The sequence below is a fragment of the Myxine glutinosa genome, chromosome 5, assembly GCF_964187855.1.
Source record: "Myxine glutinosa chromosome 5, kmMyxGlut1.1, whole genome shotgun sequence".
Taxonomy (NCBI): Eukaryota; Metazoa; Chordata; class Myxini; order Myxiniformes; family Myxinidae; genus Myxine; species Myxine glutinosa.
In genome coordinates, this window is record NC_136265.1 from 167,489,479 (window position 1) to 167,509,468 (window position 19,990).

At 46.2% G+C, this 19,990-nt stretch overlaps 3 protein-coding genes across 3 annotated transcripts in view; 1 reads left to right on the forward strand and 2 right to left on the reverse strand.

The window, feature by feature from the left end:
- LOC137426762 (uncharacterized) overlaps positions 1–103 on the reverse strand; it is a 79,395-nt gene extending 79,292 nt beyond the window's left edge. The window contains exon 1 of the mRNA XM_068115618.2: positions 70–103. The gene's annotated coding sequence lies outside the window, so the exon portion shown is untranslated. The remainder of the gene's footprint in view (positions 1–69) is intronic.
- The window catches only part of LOC144892419 (uncharacterized), a 748,105-nt gene that overhangs the window by 165,059 nt on the left and 563,056 nt on the right, over positions 1–19,990 (forward strand). The gene's annotated exons all lie outside the window — the stretch shown is intronic.
- The window catches only part of LOC137426764 (uncharacterized), a 70,283-nt gene continuing 52,430 nt past the window's right edge, over positions 2,138–19,990 (reverse strand). The window contains exon 5 of the mRNA XM_078779055.1: positions 2,138–2,296. Coding sequence (XP_078635181.1) covers positions 2,175–2,296 — 122 coding nt within the window. The 3' untranslated portion in view covers positions 2,138–2,174. The remainder of the gene's footprint in view (positions 2,297–19,990) is intronic.

Below are 19,990 nucleotides of genomic sequence, written 5' to 3' on the forward strand. Positions count from 1 at the left end.
TACACGTGTACAATTCTCACAGCTAAATTTACATTTGAAACAGTCGATGAAACTAAACCCTTTGCTTACCGATCGCCTGAAGTCCAAATCGCCGCGAAGTATCGCGAGAGTTGACGTCACCGGAAATGGATCCGAATTTTAATAAGGATCGAGTCCAAAACTTCAGAACGCTTTAAAATTTAGCGACTATGAAGAACTAGACTATTTTATAAAACGAATCGAACAGGTCAAAACACTTCATGAAATGCATGAGATAGCTGATAGCTGGAATATTGCGTGATCCATTATCTGAAGAGAAGTCCCCATGAACATTGAGGATTTATGGTCCATCGATTGATCAATTCCCATGGCAACATCTCAACGCAGCTATAAATTGCGCTTCGCATTCAGTGCGATTCATCAATATGTGGCGTTCATCGGATGGACGTTATGAATCCCACGGTGTCGTTCGCAAAGAGTAGGCGAGTTATCGCCAGCACCGCGAACAAAGGAAAAAATAATAATTCCTGCTCTAACCAACAGGGGGCACTGCATCAGCGGCACAACCACACTCCCAGCAAATAATAATGTATCTCTTATTATAATTAGTGTAGCAGCATAGCAAACCTGTTGTGCATTTTGTGATACAAGCACCAAATTTGGTACACTAGTAGACTATCATATTATGAAAATATCTGGATATTGGGCCATCTCAGATTCAGAGATTTGATTTTTGCAAGATTTCGATTCGATTGGGATCGAAGAGAACACCTTCTTCGTCTTCTGTACAGTGAAGTTGCCAGCCCTGAATTCTCTGGCTACATCTGGGTGCTTCATTGGGAGTGCAACCGTGTCCCTCAGGTGAACAGGGACCCACCTGGCATAGTGTGTGTGGTCTAAGGCATGGAACCATGGGACCAGTTCCGTCAGGGCATCAAGGTACGTCGTGAATGAAGCCTGCCGCAGAGAACGCACGTAGACCAGTACCAACATCTCTAGTTCCAGCACAGTTGCCCAGTACTGAAAGTTGGGAATGTCTTCTCCTCTCTGGTGACACCAGTCTTCGAACTCAGGCAGGTCTTCTGCATCATCAGCATATGTCATACAGTGGCGTTCATACGCACGGTGTTGCAGGATGTGCAGTGCCGCTGCAGTGATTTGATGAGCTCTTCTTGTGCGGGTGACGTGGGCAGCTCGTAGGAAGGAGTCGGCCGTCCCTGGCGTTGCAATCTCAGCTTGCAAAATCTGCAAATCTTGCAAAAATCAAATCTCTGAATCTGAGATGGCCCAATATCCAGATCTTTTCATAATATGATAGTCTACTAGTGTGCCAAATTTGGTGCTTGTATCACAAAATGCACAATTCTTTTGAATATTTGGGCTAAGCCGCCCCACTAAATGGAGCAAACGTATATGGATGGTTATGTATGCGACCAAAACGTCTTCTTCATCTTCAAATTAAAATTATTAACACACTCTTAATTAATCCTCTTTATTAGGCTACGTTTCGACTATTGAGACCCCTCAGACCTTTGACGACCCTTTAATTCTCCCAAGACCCTTAATACCACCAAGACCCCTGAAGACCCAAAATATCCTTGAAGACAACAAAGACCCCGAAGACCCAAACATACCCGGAATACCCAAAATACCCCAAAGACCGAAAAGATACCAAAGACCCAAAAGACCCCAAACACCCCGAAGACCCAAAACACCCTGATGACCACAAATACCTTGAAGACCCAAAACACCCCAAAAACTCAAAATACCCTTAAAGGCCCAGAGTATGCCGAAGACCCAAAATACCCCGAAGACCCAAAACACCCTGAATACCCAAAACACCCTGAAGACCACAAAGACCCTGAAGACCCAAAACACCCCAAAGACCCAAAATACCCTTAAAGACCCAGAGTATGCTGAAAACCTAAAATACCTAAAAGACCCTGAAGATCCAAAAGACCCCGAAGACCCAAACACCAAGAGGAAGCAAAAGACCCTTAAGACCCAAAACACCCTGAAGACTATTAAAGACCCAAAATACTGAAAAGACCCTGAGGACCCAATCAACCCCAAAGATCTGAAATACACCAAAGACCCAGAAGAACCAAAAGGACCCAAAACACCCCGAAGACCCAAAACACTTTCTGGAGTTCCCCAAGGCAGTGTTCTGGGCCCTGTGCTTTTCCTGGTCTTCATCAATGATCTCTCCGACTCTCTTGAAAATCCTCTCTATCTCTTTGCCGATGACTCCACTCTCTGCCGCTCCATTCTTCATCCCTCAGATCGGCAGTCTGCAACCTCGTCACTCTCTGCAGACCTGGACAAAATCACAGACTGGTCAAACAAGTGGAACATGTCTTTCAATCCTGACAAATCTCACACTCTTACGATGTCTCTCCGAAAAGACCGACTGGACAACCCTCCCATCCACTTTCTGAATAATCCTCTCCAAGAAGTTCTGTCTCTCAAGCTTTTGGGTCTCATTATCTGCCAAGATCTTTCCTGGGAAAACCACATTTCAAATCTGGCCAGTTGCCGACTGAGCATCCTCCATCGTGCGGTCCTTCCTTGGCACACCTGAGCTCCTCACCACATACAAGGCTTTCATCCGCAGCTCAATGGAATACTGCTCTCCCCTCTGGGCTGGTCCTCCTGACTCACACCTAGCTCGTCTTCACACTGTTGAAACCAAAGTGTTCAGAATCATTGGAATCTCCCGCGATGAAGCTACCTCCGAGGGCCTTTCACTTACTCACCACAGGAAGGTTGGTGGTCTTTCTGTCTTCTACCGACTCCTCTCCTGCCTTGCTCCTCCAGCTCTCTCTGGGCTCTGTCCCCCAAATATTCCTACAGGTCGCACAAGATCTGCCTGCAACCCTCTTATGGTTAAACTGCCAAAATCAAGACTCTCTGCTCACCTTCACCGCTTCATTCCTCTTTTCTCCCGCCTCTGGAACAAACTCCCTCACTCTCCTCAATCCCACTCCTCCCTCCTTTTTTGAAATACCAACTTCTTTCCTGGAAGTCCTTGGTGTCCTTGTGTTTATACTTCTCTCACCCCCCCCCCCCCCTTCCCACGCCGCCTCCCCCCCTGCTCTCAAATGTTGTGTTTATGTGCTTCCCCTTCTCTCCCCATCTTGTCTACCGCTCCCCTTTTTATATACAGTACTTTGTTTGTTTGTCTATTTGATTTGTTTGTGTGATAAATGTTAGCTCTTTCACGAGCCTCGATTCTGCATACAACAAAAAACAAAAAAAACACCCCAAAGACCCAAACAGACCCCGAAGACCCAAACAGACCCCGAAGACCCAAAACACCCTGAAGACCCAAAAGACCAAAATACCCAAAAGACCCCGAATACCCAAAAGACCTGGAAGACCCAAAAGACACAGAAGACCCAAAATACCCCGAAGACGCAAAACACCCCAAAGACCCAAAACACCCAAAACACCTCAAAGACCCAAAACACCCCAAAGACCCAAAACACCCCAAAGACCCAAAACACCCCAAAGACCCTTAAAGATACTTTAAAAACCCCAAATAACCAAAATACCCCAAAGACTCTTAAAGACTCAGAGGAAACAAAAGCCCCTGAAGACACTGAAGACCCAAAATACCCTTAAAGGTGCAGAGGATCCAAAAGACCCTGAATACCCAAAAGGCCCTGAAGAACCAAACACCATGAAGACCCAAAAGACACCGAAGTGGTCAAAGATGCCTATCCCTCTGAAACGACGTGTTGTGACTTGTGAAGCACGCGGAGTGCGTAGAGGAAGAACATGTAAGCGACAAAGGTACAACCGAGTAAGCGTGGAACGGTGCCAGATGACGTCACGACCTCGGCAGTAAAACAACAACGAATAGAGGCGCAGATTTATCTTTTAGACAAGAGACTGTCTAAATCTAAAATCTGAAGTTTGATCAATAAGTCCGTGTTCAAGCATGCATAGTGCAAAAAAAAAAGTAATTTGATACCCGATTTTTTTATGGAAACGTGAAAGTTACGCTAGTTACACTAGTTAGTTGCTAGTTACGTTGGTCGTAATGTTTTTCGTTTCGTAATCCTTTAATGAACGTTTAATGAACGTTTAATGCCCTTCGATGTCCAGGGCCGCACGCAACACTGGACGGGCCAGTGTGTACCTTGCCCTTCGCCGTGAGGCTCGGGTAAACTGCTGAGCCCCATCCGTGATGGGGACTGGGGCTTGAGACAGTGTCCCACGAACGAGGAATTCCCAGTAAGCACGAGTCATCAGCTCGCGTTGATTAAGTCCCTGCCTTTTTGTACACACCGCCCGTCGCCGCACAAACATCACAATGAAACAAATCACAATTCACATATTCGTGCAATTCGAATAAATAAATTCGAATTCGAATAATAATTCGAATATTTTCGTCACAATGAAAACATCGTCACAAACGGGTACTGGAGACAATGTGACAAACGTCACAAACGGGTACAATATTGGAGGCCATTGCCTTTTCATTTCGACTTCCCAATTGAAGCCCCGCCCGTAGGGCGGGTACCGTTGCTAGTTAGATAAATCTTACTATAATTCACCAAATGTCTGTCTGTCTGTCCGTTCGAAGGTACCGTAAAAACTGCTGAACCGATCGCAAAGATATTTTGGGTGGGTAATCCTGGGATCCCCAGGAGTAAAATAGGCTATTAGTTTTCCCAATTTCAGCTTTAGTCTCCAGCATTCTCAGGTTTGGACTCCCGCATAACATTCGCGTTTGCATGACGTTCATTGTTCTAATTGTGATGTCTTACTATAATTCACCAAATGTCTATCTGTTCGAAGGTACCGCAAAAACTGCTGAACCGATCGAAACGATATTTTGGGTGGATAATCCTGGGATCTCCAGGAGTAAAATAGGCTATTTAGTTTTCCCAATTTCAGCTTTAGTCTCCAGTATTCTCAGGTTTGGACTCTGGCATAACATTCACGTTCGCATAACGTCCATTGTGACGATGTTGTTTTCCTGGGTGCTGCACAAACGGCTGCACCGATCGCTGCACAGCTGCACCTATCGAACTCGGTGACCTCGGAAAAAGGCCTTTTATTATTCCTTCAAACCTTTTATTAAATTTAAATATTCCTTTAAACCTTTTATTAATTTTTTTAATTAAAGACCTTTTATTTTATGTTATGTTATTATTATATTATTCCATCGTGTTTCAAATCGTGATATCAACTGTACACTTTCTTTAGGAAAAAAAATGGAATGATTTTGTACCAACATCACAATGAAACACAATCACAATTCACATATTCGTGAAATTCGAATATTTTCGTCACAATGAAAACATCGTCACAAACGGGTACTGGAGACTGTGACAAACGTCACAAACGGGTACAATATTGGAAAGGCCATTGCCAAAACGATTTATTTTCTCTGATACGTGTTTCTGGGCGGGTACTGTTTCAGATAAACCGGTAAAATTCCTACCAAACGGAAAGCCTCATTAACGAAAACGTCCAAGGAAGCTGTTGCAAGAAAGAAGGCTTGCCGAGACGAGGACTATCGGAGGCAGGAACAAGTACGTAACACAGCTGCACACCAGTCTCGGAGGCAGTCCGAGGAATATAGATCTGGTGAACAAGGACGTGACACAGCTGCGCACCAGTCTCAGAGGCAGTCCGAGGAATACAGATCTGGTGAACAAGGACGTAACACAGTTGCACACCAGAGCGCTAGGAAAGTCCAGCTTAAAGTGGCTCGAACGCAAAAGAGGAGGATTGGAGCAGTGTTTGATGTCCAGCACTTTGAGGAAGCTGACTATCCAGCAAAGCAGCAAGGTCACAAGCTGCCAAGTCTGTATGATACAGGACGTAAGTGCCCCTTCTGCAAGGCCCACTGCTGGAATGACGAACTACCTGGATTCTGCTGTGAGAAGGGCAAAATTGCAATCAATCTGCTCGAGACCTAATCTGAAGATTTCAAAGTTCTGTTCGAATCATTCCATCATTCATTCATTCATTTAATCATTCATTGGTTCCAATCATTCCATCCGAAAACCTGTTCCCCTTCCAGATGCAGCGAAAACAATTCCCTGTCCGACTCTGCTTTGGAATGACCAGTAACAGGCTCAAGGTCAGACATTAGAAAAGGTAGACATCTACCTAAAGACAGATTTCTTCAGCCATGGACAGCTTTATGTCGCCATGAGTCGCGTTGGCAGCAGCGACAATATAAAAATGTTTGCCAAGAACTTCAAAGAGAGAAAAGGAACTTTTATCAGCAATGTCGTCGATCCTAAAGTTCTAAGCTGAAGAAGAGGTACAAAATCATTCAATTCTTTTCCCTAAAGAAAAGCGTACAGTTGATATCACGATTTGAAACACGATGGAATAATATTTACCGATATGAACAGTGATGTGGTTTTTATTGAAATTCTAAAGATACTGTTTTGATTTTGATGATTTACGTGTGATATGATTTGACGGATGTTTATATGAATCGCTTAAAATAAAAAAATTCTGCCTTCAATTTCTGATATTTTGCCTTTTCATTTCCGCTTCCCAATTGAAGCCCCGCCCGTAGGGCGGGTACCGTTGCTAGTTAGAATAACTTGAACATTGTACAATTTTTCAGTTCACAGGAATACTGGTCCATTTCCAAATTTGCCCTTTGATGACATGAAGATGAAGTATATCTGTCCATGGGACCATGGTGAGTTTGATAACATCAGGAGAATAACTTTGTTGAAGGATTTAAATCATGAATTTAAATCATTCATGATTTAAATGAATCTTTGTTGAAGTTTTACATGCTTGGAGAGGTGTAGCATTGATGCGCATGTAACGTTTCTTAAAGTTGAAGTTGTTTTTATCATTTATGGGGTTACAGCTTTGTTGTGGGGCCTGAGGATCGAAATTTGGTGTTTCTGTCTGTACTTTGTATATACTAGGGCATTGCCCGTACGTGGGTGCCCGTTCCTTGCCAAAAAAAAAAAAAAACGCTACCCGTACGCTCTACCCCGCCCGTACGCCCGTAAACAAAAAAAACAACGCTCTTCGCTTCCGCCCTTCGCTCTGACTGAATTGGGAGAAATAATGCGCATAAGAAATCGAATTACGAACCGTAATGGCGGTCAGCTCGTAACGCGCTCAGCTCCGCTCGCTCTCACATCGGCCACGCCTACGCAACAAAGCGTTCTGTGATTGGCTGCCGGAAATGAAGTCTTCACTGTCCGGAAGTTCGCAAATCGCAGTTACGATGAATCGTTTTAATTTAATCGCAGTTTGAATTCGTTTTAAAACATAGTTTAACGGCAACATAGTTTTCCAACGTGAAATAAATGAATACGCTGTCAAATGTGCCGTCCGAGGCAGAGTCTGATCGCCACGTTCGGCACACGTGATAGCTCGCTGCTCTCTGATTGGTTGAATCGTTTTTTGGACATAGCTCGGTAAGTACTTCTCCGATTAATTTAAAACCTTGAAAAGGCACATCCTCGGGTCCCCAGCAATATACCTGGCAAGTTTCAAGTATATCGGACCCGTGGTTGTCGAGAAACAGCGGTCACAGACAAACGTACAAACGTACAAACAGAGATTACTGGAATTATAGATAGATGTACGTATATATTACAAAATTTTAATATAAAAAAATAAAAAACTAGAACAATGCGACTGTGTCGCCAATATGCCTCCGCATAGTCCCACAACGGGTAGATGCCATCACTCTGCATATGTATGGGTATTGGATCACGTTTGTGAAGTTTCGTGTTGATCGGATAAGGTTCGTTTTTCCATCCAAGATGGCTGCCAAACCACGTGACCTATTACATTATCATTTTCAAACTATATGCAACAGTGCTGTTTCATGATATTTGTAAAATTTCGCATCAATAGGGTGAGTGGTTTCAGAGATATAATTATTTAATATTTTCCTTCAATCCAAAATGGCTGCCAAACCATGTGACCTACGATGTCATAAATTTAATATTTCAATACAAATGGGTCATAGATCATGTGCATGCAATTTCAGAATTTTAGGACAAGGAATTTGATTAAAACATTTTTGGCTGGTATACCACTTCACCGATGATGTCATCATTATCATGCTTTTGTTCCCCCATTGGGAGTACTTGACAATGTGCCAAGTTTCAAATTTTTCCATTCAGCGGGTTCCGAGAAATATTTTTTCCATTGTTTGCTTTTAATCCAAGATGGCTGCCATACCACGTGCCCTATGACATCATAATTATCATAAAAACATTCTGCATGGGTGTCACTCCTACCCTGAAAGTTTGGCTCAATCGGACATATGGTTGCTGAGAAAAACGAGGTTTAGCCCGGACGGACGGACAACCCGAAAACATAATGCCTCCGGCGACTGTTGGCGGAGGCATAAAAAAAGTTTTTTAAAACCTTCAAACGTCAAACTGGAAATCAAAACCATAAATCAAAGACCCCCCCCCCCCTTCCAACCTCCCCACCCCCCCCCCCTTCCCACGCCTCCTCCCCCCAAGCCCTCTCCCTCCCACACATCTCCCTGCTCTTAAATGTTGTGTGCTCTCAAGTGTTTGTGTGCTTCCCATTCTCTTGTCTTCCGCTCCCTCTTTTTATATACTTTGTTTGTCTGGTTGATTTGTTTGTGAAGTAAATGTCAGCTCTTTCACGAGCCTCGATGCAGTATACAAAAAAAAAGAAAAAAAAAGACAAATGAGTAACAATAAATCAAAAACTATAACGACACTAGGTAGAGCACATTACTCCACCAGGTTGAACAGTTTGTTTTTTATCCCAACGATGGGCCGGATCTGCATTCGGACCTGAACCAAAATCTTATCTGCTTGTGCTTGTCACCGAACCAACTCATCCACCTAGTTTCATCCACATCCGGCCACAACTTTTTGAGATGTCCTGCTATATATCGTTTTTTGGCCTCATCTCACAATGGTGAAGAATCACTTTAAAAATCGACTAGCCAGATCAGAATCTTCACCAAAATCTAATCATTTCGTCCTTGTCACATACACTTTTTTGTCACATACGCCACACCACAACTTTTTGAGATATATTCTTCACAGACAGAGAAACAAACAAACAAACAAACAGAAGACGTCATGCAGAGCACGATACTTGCAAAATCCACTGCCCCCCCCGCCCCCCACTGCTCAGTCCATCCCCCCAAAAGGATTGTCAATCAAATTGTCAATTTCATCAAGATTAAAATTGATGATGTTGATCAACGTGACGATTTTCAGATGAAAATTAATTTTGGACGTTTGACCTCGAGTTGACCTTTTCACGTCAAAATAGTTGGTTCCCCAATTCATTGAGGCACTAAAAAATGCTGTTAAATTTTCAAGTCAATCGGATGAAAATTTATGATTTTTCAGATGAAAATTCATGGTTTTGGAAGTTTGACCTTGAGTTAACCTTTGACCTCAAAATAGTAGGTTTCCCAATTCAGTGATTCACTAATGTAATTGCTGTTTAATTATCAAGTTAATAAGATGTAAAGGGATGATTTTTCAGATGAAAAATGATTTTAGAAGTTTGATCTTGAGTAGACCTTTGACCTTAAAAATAGTTGGTTTCCCAATTCAGTGAGGCACTATGCAAATGTTAAATTTTCAAGTCAATTGGATGAAAATTGATGAATTTGGAAGTTTGACCTTGAGTTGACCTTTGACCATTTGACCTCAAAAATAGTTGGTTTCCCTATTTCGTGACTCAATATACAAATGCTGTTCAATTTCCAAGTCAATCGGATGAAAAATGGAGATTTTAGGAATTTGACCTCCAGGTGACCTTTGACCTCAAAATCAATAAGCTTCTCAATTGTAACGAAAATTTATTCACACATACATACGCATGCATATACTTACGCTAACATTCGGGGTCTGCCTAGCAGGCACGTAAGACATCGGCCATGATAAAGCTCGCAGTGTTAAGTGTGGAAAGGCTCTGAGGAGATTGCGGCTGGCTCAATAGCGCAGTGGGCTGTTGACGCGTTATCAACGGAGGTCCGTGGTTCGAGCCCCGCATTTTCAGAATTTTTTCACACTTAGCCCCTCGCAGGAATTTGATTCCTGTTTATTAACACAAAAAAAATTATATATATATATATATATATATATATATATATATATATATATATATATATATATATATATATATATATATATATAGTGGAACCTTGACTTACGAGTTTAATTCGTTCTGTGACCGAGCTCGTAACTCAAATTGCTCGTTTCTCAAATCAAATTTCCCCATTAAAATGCATTGAAATGCTATTAATCCGTTCCAGCCCGCCAAAAACCACACCAATTTTTTTTTAAATATACAGTATATATAAAAATATCTCGCGCTTTATATTTCACCTGTATGCAGCATACAAGTTGGCAGGATGGCCTGGACTGGAGGTACGCACACTTGACTCTAAAGTCTAAACTGTCCAGCCTGGGTTTGAATCCCGACCCAGCTATAACCTGTCATGGGTGAATCACAGGCAGGGTGATTCATCAATGTGTGTACCGCTAAACTGGGCGCCCCGTTTGCGTCCCATTAGTTGTTGGATGTTAAGGATCTCACCGTGTTTTCCACAAAGAGAAGGCGAGCTATCGCCGGCACTCTGAACAAGTTGTGGCCTGGCATGCTCTTCTCCTCTGCCGTTATATACGTCCTCCTCGGCATCTTTTTCCAGAAGAGCCCTGTCTCGTCACAGTTGAAGATTTGCTGGGGGATGTATCGTTCGGCTTCTATCAGTTCGGCAAAAGTTATAATAAAATCTTCAGCTGCCTTCACATCCGCCTCACCAAGTCGACAACACGCACACCTCGCTCATGTTTTTCGACGATTGCGTGTTTTATATCCAAGCACATCATCCTCTTCTTCTTCTCACTACTGCCCTTGGCACTCAATTTCTTAGGACCCGTGGTTAAAACTAAGAAATTTTCCAAAATAACCAAAATGCGAAAACAAAACAGCAGCGATATACGGCAGAGATACTGTACTTGCACGGCAAGATAACCACGTGACCGGAACCCACCTGGTGGCGCCTGGCGTAAACTCAAAATAACCAACATGCGAAAACAAAAATGCAGCGATATACGGCAGAGATACTGTACTTGCACGGCAAGATAACCACGTGACCGGAACCCACCTGGTGGCGCCTGGCGTGAACTCAAAATAACCAACATGCGAAAACAAAAATGCAGCGATATACGGCAGAGATACTGTACTTGCACGGCAAGATAACCACGTGACCGGAACCCACCTGGTGGCGCCTGGCGTAAACTCAAAATAACCAACATGCGAAAACAAAAATGCAGCGATATACGGCAGAGATACTGTACTTGCACGGCAAGATAACCACGTGACCGGAACCCACCTGGTGGCGCCTGGCGTAAACTCAAAATAACCAACATGCGAAAACAAAAATGCAGCGATATACGGCAGAGATACTGTACTTGCACGGCAAGATAACCACGTGACCGGAATCCACCTGGTGGCGCCTGGCGTAAACTCAAAATAACCAACATGCGAAAACAAAAATGCAGCGATATACGGCAGAGATACTTGCACGGCAAGATAACCACATGACCGGAACCCACCTGGTGGCGGGTGGCGAAAGCTCGTAACTCAGATCTCGGCTCGCATCTCAAAGCAATAAACCGCCCGAGCAACGGCTCGTATCTCGAAAAACTCGTAAGTTGGGGCACTCGTAAGTCAAGGTTCCACTGTATATATATATATATATATATATATATATATATATATATATATATATATATATATATATATATATATGTTATAGATCGCGGTTAGGATGTTATAGACCGAGCGGTGGTTTAAAACCGCGACCTAACAAAACTCACCCGATTCCACCCGAACGTTGGTTGTATCGCACCCTAGCTGCTCAATGAGGGAAAAGACAAAAGCGACGCAATGCAAGAGGAAAACGGAGACAAAAAAAAGGTTTGAAATATTACTACTGAATTTATTTCTACTATTTACACACAAGCAACAAAAAGCAATTCAGTTTATTTACAAGTACAAGACGCAGGTGACACAGTGCAAATTTAGCTTATCTACAGACTTAACTTATTACCCAGGACAGAACAAACAAAGACGACTCACACGGGGAATTGCAGGAATCGCAGGATGTGGATGGCTGGAGGGAGAGGGAGAGGTCCAAGGGGGCGTCCCGCCGCACAACCGGCGCGTTCAGCAGCCGCCGTTCCTGCCCCCTTTTGCGGTTGCCGGGTGTCGCTGCTGCGGCGGCCTGCAGTTGCCTTGCCAGGCCTTGTCTTACTCGCTTCTCACCACCGACTTCTCACCACCGCAACCAACTGTGACCACTGACCCTCCTTTTTGGCACCCGACTCAGACCAACTCTTCTCTCTCTCTTTCTCTAACGGTGCAACCAACTCCTCCTCTCTCTCTCTTTTTCTCCGACCAACCCAGAGTGCATCTCCCTTTCTTCTTCTCCTTCGCTCCACTTCCGGTTGCGCCCTTTTATAGCGCCCCCAGCGATCACGCCCCCGGCGCTTTGGACATGCCCATCGGGGCGCTCACCTCGGCCCTGGCTGGTCGCACGACCCTCGGGCTCCGCCCCGGACGACGACGGGCGGGCGCGCCCCTCCCCTCCTCTGACGAGGTGGAGACACGCCTTTCTTCCCTGACTCGAGCCTCGTGGTCAATGGCGGTTATTGGAGGGGAGGTGATTGGGAATCGAGGGCTCAGCAATGACGAGAGGGGATGTAATATGGCAATCGAGGGTCGGCAATCACGAAAGGGGGATGTGAAGGAAATGGGGATTTTTGGGGATGGGAATGGAAGGGGATCTATTCTCTTTCACTGGTGCAATGGAGTACTTCAATTAATGGGAGACACAGCCTTATCCTAAAACACAGAATAAGATATAACTATCGAACATGAATATCCTATGATTGGCTGACGTGTATGCTTGTGGACTATGGGACGCCCTTTTGGTCTTTACACAGCTCCGGAGGCAGGAGGCACAGAATAAACAATAATAATAATCATACAGCACACAATCAAAAAAAAATATACAGTCCTCATATCCACAACACTGCACTCTCCTCCTCTTAGGCACGTCCCAGGCCTACAACTTTTAGCTTTAGCGTGACACGTAGGTGTAGTTCCCTCTATTTTTAACCTGACCCTGAGTGCGACAGTTTAAACATAAATAAATGTGTCCCGCTGCTCCATTGCACCCTGCCTAACAGACTTTCGCCCACAGTTAACCGAATTGCGGAATGGTCTTCAAACTATACACTGATGGTGGGGAGCATTATTTACAATGACTCTGCTTTTATTTACAAAACTAACCCAGGACCTGTAATTGTTCTTTCTGGGGGGAGGACAGTCTGCTCTGCATCAATGCACCATTAAAGCACCCAAAAACGCACCAATACACACCCAAGCACCAATCGGTGCAGTCACCATTGTTCAATGAATAAAATAAAACCAACAACCCCTAACCCTGCAGGTGTCTCTGGCTCTTCGGCTCCCTCTGCTGGTTATTAATATTTCTCTTCCAGATGTTGTCATTTCCTTTGCTTTGCTTACTGGCGGCCTATTTTCAATAAAACTTGCACCCAATGTGTCCTTTTTATTTATTTATGGCCCACCAGGCCGACTATGTGTATGGTTCACCTGTGGGGCATTGGTGCCCTGTGGCCAAGGTCCGCCAGCAAGATTTCGGGCCCTCATGGCCGGTTCCAGCAGAGGGGCCATGCCCCAACCCATGGGGTCCATAAGTGGTGCTCGGCCACTGACATGTGGTCCATAATGTGGTGCATCGATGCAGACAGCTGGTTCTGGGAATTTCGGGCGCACAATGGCCGACCCACGCACGCTCCCCTCGGCGCCCAACGGCGCACAGGTCATGTGGGAGACAAAAGGGGGACAAGACAAATGAGCGAGGGGTAAGGTCTCAAGGGTACACATCAAAAAGGCAATGCAAGGCGAAATGCGTACGGAGGGCGCAGTGAGAAAGCTCGTCCCTACCGTACGTCACCCCCCTGTTACCTAGCCCACCCTTGCCCTTACCCCATATGTACAAAACCTACACATTACCAATTCGTCACTACTGTCACGTCTTCCCCATATTTCCCCTATATCAAATTCGTCACCACAATCCCTCTACTTCAAAAATTTGCCATCATCAATTCATCATCAATCCTCATAAGGAGGCAGAGATGGAACATCAAAGCACAATGTCACACCCACGTCATGATGCGTCTCACAATCCAAACATTTGCATCATAAAAATAATTAAACCATGGCATGGTGTGGAGTACCTGTCACCTCAGGTGAGTGGATGCAGATGGTGCGAGGAGATCCTTCATCCTAACTATCCTCTAAATGACTTTAACACACTTTACACTACCCGGGGTCTTTCTCCGGCCAAACCATTGGCCCTCTTACACTATGGGTTCTAAAAACCAATTCCCATTGGCCAAACTGTGGTGCTTTTCAATTTGGGGTCTCACTCCCCCGATTCATCTCCCGGTGCCCTCGCACAATTTCTGGGCCGCGACGTGTAGCTCTCCCAACAGGTCTACCCACCTGCACACCTCCACCACTGTAGTTGCCACCCGAGCTTACCTAGCTCCTCCCCCTAACCTATCTAACTGGGGGCAGCCCCTCTCCTGGCTCTGTCACCCCATGGTGCCCTCTGGCACTGGGCCACCCGGGTCCGTCCTCCGGATCCTCGGGCCCCATCCACAACAACTACTACCGGCTCCCAGAGCCCACCTGCGGCCTCACCTGGCCGACATCCTTACAGTGGTGGAGTGCCCAAACCAACTACACACACTAACAGGCTACACGCCCAGCCATTTCCACAACACTAATGCACCCATCCAAACATCATTCTTCCAACCGCACCACAGATGCCAATATCCAACCACAATTTACCTGTACCCTCTACCTAACTCTTACACTACCCGCCCCGGGTATCCGTGATGGGGGTCCACTCTTCCCCCATTCACACCTTCGCACCATCCACTCCACTCCACAATTTCCACCCTACTCACTCCACGACCATCCATTCCAATACTCCATACCATTTATTCCAGACACCTGTCTTTCATTCACCTGTCGTTGCACACCTGTGCAATCCTACCTGGTGCCACCTGCACCCTCCTCCTCTTCCTGGACCAGTTGGTCAACACAACACACAATCACCACTACTCCCTCATACACTGCTCCATTCACCTGTTCAGTTGCACACCTGTTCCATTCTCACCTGTTCAATCCTCACACACACGGCATCATCTCAGCTAACTACTCCCCTCTGAAACTTGCGCTTCCCAGTCGTCCCTTTAAACTATTGCGCTCCCACGTCATTATCAACCACACTAATCTACCTGCGTCCCCACTACAGGTATCAGTCACCAACTAAACTTAACGTTACCTACTGTCATCTCTTCTAGATCCCTACAATATAACCTAACCCACCCGGGCTAGTTTTCACTGCCATACACCCCATAAGCTATTGCTCCTTTGCCCCCACAATGTGAGGGATGATGGATTTGCCATCCCACCACATTGGGGAGGTCCTACTATCAATTTCGCACACCTAAATCCAACCAACCAAAAATTTTCCATTTACTGCCAATTCTATTCACTTTTCTAAATTTTGTATCAAATCACTACTATCACTATCACCATCACCCGTCTACTTATTAGGTCCTCTCGGTGCGCCAATTCACATCTACAGCCCGGCTTCGTACAGCCGAGCAATGAACGCGAATTCTTTTGTGCTGGCGGCTGGATGCGTCCCGCATTCGGGGCATGGGCGGGGGCTTACCCGGGCCGAGATCCCACGCATCACCTCGGCGTGGGGCCATCCAATGTCCCGATCTCGACCTGCCGGCACGTCTCAACAAAACGTGGTCGCCATAACGACCCTTCCTATCCAGCTGCCCGCTCCGCCTAGTGGAGCCCGGCCGCGGCCGTTCCAAGCGAGGCATAGCGTGGATCGCGTACGGCGGTTCTTTCGAAACCGCCGTGGTTCGGATCCCCGCTGATCCTCGCGGCACGCGAAGCTGCCCGACGCGCACCGAGGGCCTGATTCGGCTATAAGTCGTTCTAAACTCTACCCCGTCTAACGTCGATGCTTCACCTGGACGCTTACACCCCGCAGCCCGTTCCTTGCTCACACATCCAGCTGTGCCCATGCTCCTCGTACCTTTCCTTACACACCCAGGTACACCCATTCCACTCACAGCCTTGGTCACACACCTGACCACCGAACACTTTGGCACACATTCGTTGCTCGCACACCTCACCAATACACCGCTTCGCGCCCCCTCCTCGGTCACCTCCTCTGTGACAATCACAGGTGTGCTCTCACTCGCACACCCAACCACGTGCCTCACTACCAACTCAAATGTGCCTTCCCACACACGCTCTACCATTCCAGGTGTGCATCCTTGCTCACCTGTCACAACCAACTCACGCTCCGTTTCACTCTCACTACTCTCACCTCTACTCTTGACAGCGCACTCACCCTTACTCTCGACGGCACACTCTTTCCTCATGCACCCGTCCGTTACACACCTTTCTCGCGCATCCTCTCGCGCACACTTTTTCGTTACTTCCTCCGTAACACTCACCACACCGCGCTTCCCTGTGCTCCCTCGCACACGCGCTACGACCGGCTCACTCCTGACGGCACACTCACTCCTCGGCGTGCACTTTTTCCTCACACACCCCATGGTCGGACTTTCTCGCACACCTCGTTTTTCGCACACCTGACCTGTCACACACTTCACCACCGGCCTTTCACGAACACCCGGGTCTACACCACCCCCCAAGCCGACTGAATCTCCTCTCACATCATATACATTGCCACTCACCTCCGTACTTCGTCTTCGCACCTCCTTTTCCACCTGCAAACTTTTTATTTGGTTAGTGAGCATCACTTCATGAGTTGAGCACCGACCTTGCACATATTCCATTACCTCCTCCTGGATTTCTCTCTTAGTTTCTGTCCGTCCCTTCTTAATTTCACTCACCTCTTCTCCCACTTCCTCTAATTTTTGTTTAACCTCTTTTATTTCTCGGTGCGTCTCCTCAAGCTCGTCCTCTAAGGCTACCGTGACCGTCTCTATGTGCATCCTTACCTCCCGGTCCTTTGTCTCCATTATCTCTGTCACCTCGTCCACCCTCATTGTCAGTTCCTCCCGTACCATCTGACATTGCCTCTGTGTCGCTATTAATTCGTTTTTAATTTCTTTTTGTGTCGCCTTTAACCCTCCGAGTACTGCAGTGTTCCTTTGAACCTGCTCCACTAATTTCGTTTGTCCCTCTGTCAGCTGTTCCACCTCCTCCGTCAGATCTTCTATTCCCCCTTGTAACTTAGCCGTATTATTTCTCACCTCTTTCTCTATACGCTTTTCGCCTCGCTTTACCTCGTCGTGCACCCGTGGGACCCTTTCGCCCAACTTGCGGTCTCTGTCCCTCTGCTCCTCCCTTGCTTCATATGCGACTCTGTCCCTCGCCAGTCCCTCATTTACTTCTTTGGCCCGGTCATTTATTCCCTCCAATTTTCCCCGATCACACCTTGTTTTGTCTATCATGGCATCCATTTTTGCATTCATCTGGATTAGCAATAGTTTAATGCTCACCCAGTCTTGCACAGGGACCCCGGCTTGTAGCAACCAAAGGTTCGAATCCACCGGCGGCGCTGCTACGGTCGCGGGCGCCGTAGTCATGTGCGAGGCGCCATTTTGCACGCCTGATACCCCCTCAACCACATTGCCAATGTTCTCCTCCTCTCTTTCTTCCCCGAAGTCCTGGGTTACTTCTAACCCCTCTATCTCTCCCACCGGCATCCCGTCGCCTTGGACAGCCATGGCGCGATTTCAAAATTCGGGCTTTTCCTTTAAAACAAAACAAATTTCGTACTTTATAATTTTGAGCGCGTGAAGCGCGCTCCGGGTCGATCTCACTCCCCGACACCAATTGTTATTCTAATAGTACAATTGGTGTTCCAAAATTTGGGCTAAATAAATTTAGTCCCAGGTTCGAATCCAACTCCTGACAACCAATTGTTATAGATCGCGGTTAGGATGTTATAGACCGAGCGGTGGTTTAAAACCGCGACCTAACAAAACTCACCCGATTCCACCCGAACGTTGGTTGTATCGCACCCTAGCTGCTCAATGAGGGAAAAGACAAAAGCGACGCAATGCAAGAGGAAAACGGAGACAAAAAAAAGGTTTGAAATATTACTACTGAATTTATTTCTACTATTTACACACAAGCAACAAAAAGCAATTCAGTTTATTTACAAGTACAAGACGCAGGTGACACAGTGCAAATTTAGCTTATCTACAGACTTAACTTATTACCCAGGACAGAACAAACAAAGACGACTCACACGGGGAATTGCAGGAATCGCAGGATGTGGATGGCTGGAGGGAGAGGGAGAGGTCCAAGGGGGGGTCCCGCCGCACAACCGGCGCGTTCAGCAGCCGCCGTTCCTGCCCCCTTTTGCGGTTGCCAGGTGTCGCTGCTGCGGCGGCCTGCAGTTGCCTTGCCAGGCCTTGTCTTACTCGCTTCTCACCACCGCAACCAACTGTGACCACTGACCCTCCTTTTTGGCACCCGACTCAGACCAACTCTTCTCTCTCTCTTTCTCTCTCGGTGCAACCAACTCCTCCTCTCTCTCTCTTTCTCCGACCAACCCAGAGTGCATCTCCCTTTCTTCTTCTCCTTCGCTCCACTTCCGGTTGCGCCCTTTTATAGCGCCCCCAGCGATCACGCCCCCGGCGCTTTGGACACGCCCATCGGGGCGCTCACCTCGGCCCTGGCTGGTCGCACGACCCTCGGGCTCCGCCCCGGACGACGACGGGCGGGCGCGCCCCTCCCCTCCTCTGACGAGGTGGAGACACGCCTTTCTTCCCTGACTCGAGCCTCGTGGTCAATGGCGGTTATTGGAGGGGAGGTGATTGGGAATCGAGGGCTCAGCAATGACGAGAGGGGATGTAATATGGCAATCGAGGGTCGGCAATCACGAAAGGGGGATGTGAAGGAAATGGGGATTTTTGGGGATGGGAATGGAAGGGGATCTATTCTCTTTCACTGGTGCAATGGAGTACTTCAATTAATGGGAGACACAGCCTTATCCTAAAACACAGAATAAGATATAACTATCGAACATGAATATCCTATGATTGGCTGACGTGTATGCTTGTGGACTATGGGACGCCCTTTTGGTCTTTACACAGCTCCGGAGGCAGGAGGCACAGAATAAACAATAATAATAATCATACAGCACACAATCAAAAAAATATATACAGTCCTCATATCCACAACAATATATATATATATATATATATATATATATATATATATATATATATATATATATATATATATATATATATATATATATATATATATAATTGCCATTCCTGTGTGACAAGGTTGCGGCCTGACATTGTCATTTGGTCAAGTGCAACAAGACAGGTCATCTTAGGGGAGTTGTCGGTACCTTGGGAAGAGAACATGGAGGAGGTGCACGAGAGGAAGAGAGGAAAGTACAGTGAGCTGGAGACAGAGTGCCGGGAGAAGGGTTGGCGAGTTTCGTGTCAGCCATTTGAGGTGGGGTGTAGAGGGTATATTGGCAATTCCTTTTCTGCATTTCTTGCTAGGCTGGGAGTGTGTGGGACAGAAAGAAGGAGGATGTGTGACAAGGTGGCCCAGGTTGCCTTGAAAGGCTCATTTTGGATATGGAGGATGTTTATGGAGGCACGTCGAACGGTGTAGGTTGGTTGTTTTATTTACTTATTTTAAGTTTTTTGTTACCATTATTATTTCTTATTTTGTGTATACGAGTAAGTGAGGGTGTGTGTTTTTGCATGAATTAATTTTTGCATGAGTGTGTGTTTTTGTGTGTTGAGTGGTGTTTGATGTAAGGGTAGGGTGGTTGGTTGGTTGGTGTTGTGTGTGTATGTGTGTGTATGTGTGTGTATGAATGATCTGGTGTGTTTTGTTGGTGAGTGGT